Source organism: Portunus trituberculatus, chromosome 42, assembly GCF_017591435.1.
Source record: "Portunus trituberculatus isolate SZX2019 chromosome 42, ASM1759143v1, whole genome shotgun sequence".
Classification (NCBI taxonomy): domain Eukaryota; kingdom Metazoa; phylum Arthropoda; class Malacostraca; order Decapoda; family Portunidae; genus Portunus; species Portunus trituberculatus.
The window spans coordinates 16,401,938-16,411,937 of record NC_059296.1 but is presented as its reverse complement, the minus strand read 5'-3'; the positions used below and the strand labels follow the sequence as shown (position 1 = coordinate 16,411,937).

Sequence of the window (10,000 nt, the reverse complement as noted above, 5' to 3'; positions counted from 1 at the left end):
TTCAGCAAAGATAGAGAAGTTTGACCATCTGGTGGTAAAGGAGGAAACCAAAGGGAAATTAAACCAAAATTCAATCCAGAAAACGAAAGTAGATAAATTCTCACTTTCTATTGAGAAAGGAAATATTAAAAATTTCATTTAGCAGAAATAATGGGATAAGCCGATGAAAGTTGTGACTGCTTCCCGTGTGAGTTCTCATCGCACGACAAAGTCGTTAACCAGTAGGCTTTTAGCTTTGGAGAAAATGAGGATAAGCCAAGTAGGAGGCGACGGGCTTGCATTCATAGTGAAATGTTTCGTATCATGGAGTAAATTGAGGTTATGAGAGGAGTCGGGTTCCATGTTAATGGAATAGAACGAACACGAAATGTTCGCAAAAGAAGAAATTTAAAAGGAGAGAACCGGTCGAAACAAACACACCAATTGGCCCCCCAAGGGGATCAGGCATGGGTAGAACTTTTATAGCTGTTTAGGAAGAAGGTGAAAAGTTGAAGGTTTGTTGTGTTGGTAGTAAGAATCTTGAGGGAGGTCAGTTGAATTTAAAATGAGAACAAAAGGAACCGGAAAAGACGGTTCACTCGTTGAGAGTTGGCTGTCTCCTCAGAGACTGCAGCAGATCAAACAGTGAATTACACACACACGCACACGCACACTCACACCCACACCCACACCACACACACACACCGTGTAATGTAGTGGTTAGCACGCTCGACTCACAACAGAGAGAGTGCGTTTTCGAGTCCCGCAGGCGGCGAGGCAAATGGATGTAGCCCCTGTTCACCCAGCAGTAAATTGGTACGGGATGTAACTCGAGGGGTTGTGGCCTCGCTCTCCCGGTGTGTGGAGTGTGTTCTGGTGTCAGTCCTACCCGAAGATCGGTCTATGAGCTTTGACCAGAAGACGACCGTGGTGAATTACACACACACACACACACACACACACACACACACACACACACACACACACACACACACACACACATTTGCGTAGCCCCTGGTTCATAATTGAGAAGGCCGGGATTTGAGAAGCCCCTGTTCACCTAGCAGTAAATAGGTATGGGATGTAACTCGATGAGTTGTGACCTCGCTTTCCCGGTGCGTGGAGTGTGGTGTGGTCTCAGTCCTACCCAAAGATCGTTCAGTATGAGCTCTGAGCTCTTGAAGAGGAAAGACTGGCTGGATAACTAGTAGGCGACCGTGGTGGTGAATAACATGTGAATGTATCGTATGCATGAGTTTGATGGTTCAGAGATTGAGAGATCGGTGTATCATGTTAATGGTTATTCTCATTATGATACACGGAATGTTGCGGCAAAAGATGCACAAACTCTTCTAAAAGGAGTGTAACCGGGGTTCGATTGCTAACAACCAATGCCGCTAGATGGATAGCCATGTCAGTAGTTAACTTTTTTTACAAGCTTTGTTAGCAGTAACGAAATAAGTGTGATATTTGTGTTTGTGTTCTTGAGGAATTTAGTGAATATTCAAAAGTTCAGAAGCAAAGGATCACCGCAAAAAACGTTATTTCTAACTTGCACGTTGAGAAAAGGATGCAAAATCATATGACTGATTTTCTTTTAGAGTATGCAAAACATGTTATGGATACAAGGCTCAATGTTGTAATGAACAAAATCAAGAAAGTGAATAATCTTGTTACTGTAAAGATCACTGGAAATAATTCTTAAACGGTGTTACTCTGGTAATATTTTCAGCGGATTTAACAAAGAATAACGAATGCCCTCCCTCCTCTCTCTCTCTCTCTCTCTCTCTCTCTCTGAATAGGTCCCTCACACGCACACACAAATAAATTTTCAAGCAGCATTCATGTTTCCTTGCAGAATGCGGTGGCTTGTTCTTGGCGTTTTCATGAGCATCTGTTGCTTGGTTTACGGTAAGCTGAAACTGTACACCCATCCTTTACTTTTCGAGAAAAATGCCAGAAATGTGCATTTACGGTATACTGAGTAGGGTAGGGTACCAGAGATCTTGTTAATATCAAGCATGTGAAAAGTATAGCAGTCTGTAGCGAAATGTATAATGTTATGGAATAGTTATTGATTTATTAGCTACTGCTACTTTATACTGATGCTAATGGAACTTTACATTACCGCATTATTGAACTACTTCGTAATGTGTTACGTGGACAGGTCGTGACAGTGACAATGCTAGGGTGGCAGCGATAGTGAAGACCACCAAGACAGCTTTTATTCTCACCACCTCAACCACCACCACGCCTTTTACATGCGCTCTTTACACCAACACGGCGGCTATCTGTCAGAGGCGCCGCAGTCTACGCTATGTATCTCTCACGGATCCAAACAACATGTCCAAGTGAGTAGTTCATCTTAATCTGCTTTAAGCAGTACGTAGCGAAGCTTTAATTTATAATGGTGAGGTCTTGAAATATGTTACAAAAATGAGCAAGATTAAATTCTTGTTGACTCGCACAAACATTTGGTAAGACAAAAAAAAACTCGATGTCTAAACAGTCTTAAACCCTTATTTGCTGCAGCCCCGTTCATGGATCCATGCTCGATCTGACGAACCCCGAGGACAAGGACGACGTGAACGAGAGGGATCCGCGGATCGCACTTTCCATCCATTTCACAACCACCTCCACCTTCACCGTAACCTCCACGTCCATCAACAGTGCAATAACCTTCTCTTTATCCTTCTTCTGCACTGTCAATGGAGCCTCATATCCACCGGCCTGTGGTTAACGGCTGAAGGACGACACCACCACGAGCCTCAAGGAGTGGAGACTGAGGGAAGCAAATTCGAGTATTGTAAGTATTTGCTCCTTCTCCTCTCCATTCTCTACGACATTCAAGAGTCCGTGATTGCATCCTGTATCTCTTGTACTCTTCTCTGTCTTCAGAATATTTCTTGAGTTTTGGTTTGTGTAAGGCAACTCGTTCACCAACTTACAGCACGTCTATATTCTAAGAAACCCTTATTTATAACTTCGTGTCGGGGTCAGTTATGTAAATACATGAATATACACATTTCAATATTTTTCTCTTTATTTCCTTAAAAATTACGAAACAAGTCTGCAGAAAAAACTGTTGCTGCAAGGTTTAAAACAACATTTAAAGATAGTGGTGACTGAAATGTATGACTTAAACGAGACTTATGAACTCTGATTCGTGTTTGTAATGTCAAAAATTTCGTGAATGATGAGTGTACAGCGCGAGGAGAACCACCACACTAGTACTAACCTCATGGAAGTAAAAAAGGCACACATGAATCATGAAACACCAAGAGGAAAAGAAAATCTCATATAAAGGTACGTACATTATATGTAAATAAATGAAAAAAAATGGTGGGAGTAAACTGACATGCAGCAGATGCCATGAAGGATGCTCAAGGTATAGAGTTGTGACAAGCTTATCAATGGCATTCACCGTGTCCTCTGGGTTCATTTGTTTCCTTATATTTGTAACCTTCCCTCTCTCTCTCTCTCTCTCTCTCTCTCTCTAAAATGTTTTTATTATCATCTATCATGATTATTTACTTTGTCCTTTATGTATGGATCGGAAATCTAAGATATTACGATATCCTGAACGAAAACTTACGAGTGCCAAAATGTGAACAGAGCAGATTACTACTTCGCATGACACTGACAGATGAAAAGAATGTCATCGATTAAAAGAAAGGCGAAGACAAGAAAATAGATAGATAAACAAGCAAATTAATAAATGAATTAATGAATTTAAATTAACGAACAGAAAAAAAAGAAAGAAAAAAGTAAATAGTAAATGAATAAGCAAATCGACAGAAAAGACACGTCCTGCCTCGAACAGCATATTCACAGATAGGTATTGAGTAACATATTAGAAACCTTTGGATGATGAGAAAAGGTGCATCCTAATGAAGAGGTGAGATAAAAAATTGTATTAGGATGGCCTGGAATAGAATGCAATTTGTTTCCGATATGCGAGAGACCTTAGAACTGTAGCTATCCGTCACCATGTCCGCGTTTCAAACGAGACTGCTTGTATAATTGTTAGAAAAAAAATGCGTGTACTATAAGTTGGGTGGCAGTATATTTCTTCGTTTTTTTTTCATTTATTCATATTAAGACTGAGTGTGTACATGTGTGATTATAGTATTGCAGTCATAAGGAGAGAGAGAGAGAGAGAGAGAGAGAGAGAGAGAGAGAGAGAGAGAGAGAGAGAGAGAGAGAGAGAGAGAGAGAGAGAGAGAGAGAGAGAGAGAGAGAGAGAGAGAGAGAGAGAGAGAGAGAGAGAGAGAGAGAGAGAGAGAGAGAGAGAGAGAGAGAGAGAGAGAGAGAGAGAGAGATTGTGATTCTCTTTCACTCATTCACTCCCAAACACACACACACACACACACACACACACACACACACACACACACACACACACACACACATTGGGAAAGAGTGACCATGCAATATTAGAAATAGATATAGAAGAGGGAAAGGAAGATAGAGACGATTCATACAAAGGAGACCGATTAAATTACAGAAAGGCTGATATTGAGAATCTCAAGAACTATTTTAAAAACGTAGACTGGGAGGAGATGGAAAACTCAGAGACAATGCAAGACAAATATAACTTATTTTTGGAAATATACAAAACAGGAGTCAGGAATATGTCCCAAAATATAGACCAAAGAAGAAGGAAAGAAAGATTGGTTTAATGCAAGGTGTGCTAGGCAAAGGAGAAAAGAGATGGAGCATGGAAAAGGTGGAGGAGAAATAGAATCCAGCAAACAAGGAAAACTTCAAGGCAGCGAGAAATGAATATGTTAAGGTGAGGAAGGAAGAGGAAAAGAACTTCGAAAAAGACATTGTCGAAAAATGTAAGGAGCAACCAAAATTGTTCTATAGATTCATAAATGGAAAAATTAGGCAAAAAGAAACAATAGAAAGGTTAAACGGAGAGAACGGGATGGTGGAAGACCCAAAAAGTATGGCAGAACTATTAAATAAAAAATTCCAGGAGGTCTTTACTAAAGAATCCAAATTTGAGAGGCCACAGGGTAATAGAGAGACAATCTATATGAAAGAGATTAAAGTAACCAAGCTTGAAATAAAAGAGTTAATGAAGGAACTGGATGAAGAGAAGGGTAACGTCTGGCTGTCTCGTCAGAGACTGCAGCAGATCAAACAGTGAAACACACACACACACACACACACACACACACACACACACACACACACACACACACACACACACACACACACACACACACGTCATCACCAACACTGACTTTCCTGGTCCGCTCATCACCTGCTTTACTCCCACTAAACAATTTCCCTCGTAATAAAAGCTTACAGTGTCTTATGTTGAAAGAAAAGAAAAGAAAAGAGAGAGAGAGAGAGAGAGAGAGAGAGAGAGAGAGAGAGAGAGAGAGAGAGAGAGAGAGAGAGAGAGAGAGAGAGAGAGAGAGAGAGAGAGAGAGAGAGAGAGAGAGAGAGAGAGAGAGAGAGAGAGAGAGAGAGAGAGAGAGAGAGAGAGAGAGAGAGAGAGAATTTCATGCGCCACTTAGTAGTAGGAAATGTAGCCTGAAATGTGTATGGTAGTGTATGGTTAGTTTGTATCAGGAAGTCCTCCCCATAATCTATAGAAGGTATATAAGTCGACGACCTCCCCTACGTTTACTCTTACCTCTGGATATCCAAAGGTTGTCCATTTCTGTTTTAAGTTCAGTTGCTGCTACTGGTTACTAAAATTAGCTAAACTCGTGCTGTTAATTACTGTACATAGCTACAAGTGAATATATGCCCTGAAATTGCACACTCTTTTTTCTTAAGAGGCAAAGTACTATTAAGGAAAAAATTCCATTCTCGTAACTAGTTTAAAAGCTCACATAAACAGTGAATTCTCTTCTCGACACAACAGTTGGACGTGTGAGAAATTTGGTATGCAGCTACTCGTGTCCTAAATATAGAAGACAAGAGAAAGGTTACGTTGTCGTCGTTGTGGTGGTACATAACATTTTCAATGAGGTCAATTTTACATTTTGACTTCCCGTTGCAGAATGAAGAGGCTCGTGTTGGGTGCGTTCCTCGGCCTGTTGTGCCTGGGCCAAGGTGAGATCATGCCTCTCGCGCTCTGTAACACGCTTTTCTCTTTTTCATTCTCTCATGACGTTCACCGTCACGGTTTTCCATTCCATTCAGGAAAAAATATATGAATAATATATATATATATATATATATATATATATATATATATATATATATATATATATATATATATATATATATATATATATATCTTACCTTTATCACAGCGAGGGAAGATACGGATGGAAGGTTCGTCGCTGCCCGCTCTACCAAGACTGCCATCTTTCTTACCACCAGCACTACCACTTCGCCCTTCACCTGCGTCTTCGCTACTAATGGTGTCGTTTGTCAAAGGCGACGGAGACGCTACTCTGCCATTGACAACGTGAAAATGATGGGAAAGGGGTAAGGATTTTTCTTATTAAGATGGAAAAAGAATATGAAAGGAAAATATTTGTTTTGTACAAAAAAAAAATCAACTTTCAGTAATTACTACGTGGAGTGACTTCTGAAAAAAAAAATAATTCCAGGACTCTAATATCCTAGCGTAATTGTTGTGGATTACGTCTATGCTTCTCCGACACATAATTATAATGGTAGTTCAGCTAGATCATGAGAATGTTTTTTTTCTTTCCTTTTAAGATATAACAAGTGTAAGTGTTGTTCCAGGTATTCAGATAAACGAAACTTCCGATTCAAAGCAAGTGCAGTTTTCTGTATTTTTTATTGTGTTATGATGAGATGTTTGATATCAGTTAGAGCGAGATCAATGACAGCGCTAAAAGATGACACTGGGCATCTCGAGAGTTAATTGAACAAGAGTAACCGATTTGAGTTACTTTGTTGGACAGTTATTTCTCAAAGTCTCTTTTTCCTATTTCACGTTTTTATTAATAACATCTACTTATTAGTACAAGGCATGCGTACGGGAAAGTAGGAAAGCGTTTCCAGGAAATAGTGGTTGGTGCTTGAGTTATTTTGAAATTGGGAGGTCGTGTGTGTGTGAGAGAGAGAGAGAGAGAGAGAGAGAGAGAGAGAGAGAGAGAGAGAGAGAGAGAGAGAGAGAGAGAGAGAGAGAGAGAGAGAGAGAGAAATGTGAGTGTTCGTGTGTTACACATATTTATATATACTAACATAAATAATGTTAAGTATACACTCAATCCAATGGAAGTATCTTACAACTAGATACTGTATAGCTGGCCGATGGCGCCAGATCAACAAAATAAATTAGGTTCAGTATGGTTAGGACACCACCTGTATATTTTTTCATTGAGAACTTATTTCTCTTACATATCAGCGGATCACAACTTCCGACTTAATCAGGTACTGTACCTAATCATTGCTAGGTGAACAGGGGCTTCACTGAAAAGAAGTTTAATCAGACTTCTTACCTGATCCGGGATTCGAACCTGGACACTCCTGATTGTAATGTAAGTTGGGCACGCTATCAGGCTGTGTGTGTGTGTGTGTGTGTGTGTGTGTGTGTGTGTGTGTGTGTGTGTGTGTGTGTGTGTGTGTGTGTGTGTGTGTGTATTTACTACTAAGTCCTCATCACAGAGTGCAAATTTCCATGATGGGGATTTGAAAGAGCTCTCAAATGATAAAGTTCTTCTATATAAGAGTTTGGAGTTCAATCCAAATTCTCTCTTTTAAACACTACAAATGTTTCGTAGAGTGTAAGTAGGGTTTCCTTACTCGGGGCTAACGGTTCCCTAACGGATGGGCTTTCAGATGGGTCTCCTTTAACCCGTAAATTCCAGAGAAAATCACATATGGTTTATAAAAAAAAGCACACCCTTTTCAACTTTTGAGCCTTACCATGACCATTTTGCAGCCGATAGATAGCGTTAGTGTGTTTGTTGACATCTTAGCCAACTACACCGCTCGAGACTTTCCCTCACAGATAACAAGAGTCAATCACAGAGAAAAAGCGTCAGGTGAACACTGCCACTTCACAACCCACGTTATCAACTCCTCCAGAACTGGGACATATTTCTAACTTGAGTTTTGGGCATGACTAGACGATTTTATTTACATTATGAAGGGTCTATGGAAATCAGGAGATTAATGGCCAGATTCTTCACAAGTTTAATCCACACATAAAATTTTGAAGCTGTATAAAATCACCAAATAGTAAGCAGAATGAATATGGAATCGCGTCATGGTACTCAAGGGGTTAATGGTGGAAATGAAATCAAACGTAATATATTTAGGTAAACAGAAAGCTACAATTTTTTTCAGTTCCATGGTGAATATGCAGTGTGATGTCATTTTACTTCCACTAGTAATGACCTTAAATAACCTTCAAGGTCATACAGTAATATGGGTAAAAAGACTATATTATTTAAAAACACCTTTGTCAACCTATACAATATCAATAGTAGTAAGTCGATAATATATTGCAGATCTTAATACTCTAAGCAATGAATTACACAAGTTGAGGAATTATATGGGGTTTTCTTAACTCTGAACACCCTCTCTTTCCTCACTAGGTGGTCATTGACGATATTTGCATATTGCAGTTCATGTTACTGCTCATATAGTGATATTTTACGGATTACATTGTTTCACAACGTCTAAACAATTTAAAGTTTTAGAAAAATAAATGCCTTGCGAGATTCATTAAGTGTTAAGAGATCATACCTTTTATAAGAGACTTACGAAATTAATTTCTAGTAAATATGGGTCGGTAAATAGACGTATTTTCAGAATGAACAATACATCCATAGTACGCTTCTAAATGTCTTAGGAATGTTCTTCTCAATCAACTGGCAATTTTTTGTTCTATTCTCCATCAGATCAGTTCTAGAGGGATCTTTGTTGGAGGTAGAAGACAGAACCAAAAGGGATGTACCAGAACCAGCTGAACCTGAGAGGGAAGCACGCATTGCCTTCACCTTGTGGACTACCACCACGTCTACTTACACCATTACCTCCACTTCTATCAATAGTTCCACTACATTTTCACTCTCTTTCTATTGTACTGTTAATGGTGCAAACGATCCTCCTGCATGTGGATAAAACCATCGTTCTCAAGACGGACCTGAGGCTGTCAGTACATGCTCGGGAGAATATGTGACTATTTTTTCTTTTGTTTTAATACCTTGTGCAATGATGACGGGAATAACTATACTTACACTGTCCCTTTTTCTTTTCTTCCTGAATTAATGACAAGTGTTACAGAGCTGTGTGGCTGCTTGCACTTCCTCTGTCCCCCTTTCCCCGGCCTGACGAGCTAAGGTTCTCAAAGTCGACCAGCGCTTCACTAAAAATATGCTTGTATCGAATTTAGTAATACAGGGGTCAAATATGTATGTATGAAATAAAATATTTATGATAATATATATTTTTTAATAGGAAACTGATAACCTTTTTAGGATAAGGAGTGTGTTACTCAGAGTCGAAAGCGTTAGCCAAAACCAAAGGGCACGTGTTTTGAAATCTCCCTTTTGAAAGAGTTCAAGTCACAGGAAGACGGAAATTCAAAGGCAGGGTGGGAGTTCCTAGGCTTATCAGAAAAAGGAATGCATGATTGAGAGTACTGGTTAACTCTTGCATTAGAGAGATGGATAGAGTAAGGAAGAAGGAAGAGTAAGGAAGAAGAAAGTCTTGTGCAGTTAAGGCGCGGGAGGAGATACGTATATGCAGTTAGCAAGATCGAAAGAGCAGTTGGCATGAAAATGGCAATAGAAAATTGGAAGAGATACAACATTGCGGAGGTGAGAAATAGGCTTAAGACAGTCAGTTAGAGGAGAGGAGTTGATAGGAAGAAAAACTTTTAACTCCACCCTGTCTAAAAGAGTTGTGTATGAGTGGAATCCCCTTCTCCCAATATATGTAGAGCATATTCCATACATGCGCAGATAAGGCCCCTGAGTAGAGTTAGCACATTTTTTGGGGGGAGAGGGGGCCGTTGAGGAAAACTGGTGGAGACGACTCAAAACACCTAACTTCATAGAAGCTGTTT

At 39.7% G+C, this 10,000-nt stretch overlaps 3 protein-coding genes across 4 annotated transcripts in view; 2 read left to right on the top strand and 1 right to left on the bottom strand.

Moving 5' to 3' along the window:
• LOC123517299 overlaps positions 1 to 10,000 on the bottom strand; it is a 44,686-nt gene that overhangs the window by 19,903 nt on the left and 14,783 nt on the right. Inside the window, exon 2 of one of the 2 annotated variants that reach the window (XM_045277244.1) lies at positions 6,250 to 6,404. The exons of the other annotated variant lie outside the window; for it this stretch is intronic. The gene's annotated coding sequence lies outside the window, so the exon portion shown is untranslated. The remainder of the gene's footprint in view (positions 1 to 6,249; positions 6,405 to 10,000) is intronic. 2 annotated transcript variants of the gene reach the window in all.
• On the top strand, positions 1,739 to 3,012 carry LOC123517300. The gene is made up of 3 exons (XM_045277247.1): positions 1,739 to 1,890; positions 2,147 to 2,330; positions 2,512 to 3,012. The coding sequence occupies exons 1-3, from the start codon at positions 1,824 to 1,826 to the stop codon at positions 2,717 to 2,719; spliced, it is 459 nt and encodes a 152-aa protein (XP_045133182.1). The 5' UTR covers positions 1,739 to 1,823; the 3' UTR covers positions 2,720 to 3,012.
• Positions 5,531 to 9,373, top strand: LOC123517298. Its single transcript, XM_045277243.1, has 4 exons — positions 5,531 to 5,648; positions 6,005 to 6,057; positions 6,261 to 6,438; positions 8,832 to 9,373. Exons 1-4 carry the CDS (start codon positions 5,551 to 5,553, stop codon positions 9,052 to 9,054), a joined length of 552 nt encoding a protein of 183 aa, XP_045133178.1. The 5' UTR covers positions 5,531 to 5,550; the 3' UTR covers positions 9,055 to 9,373.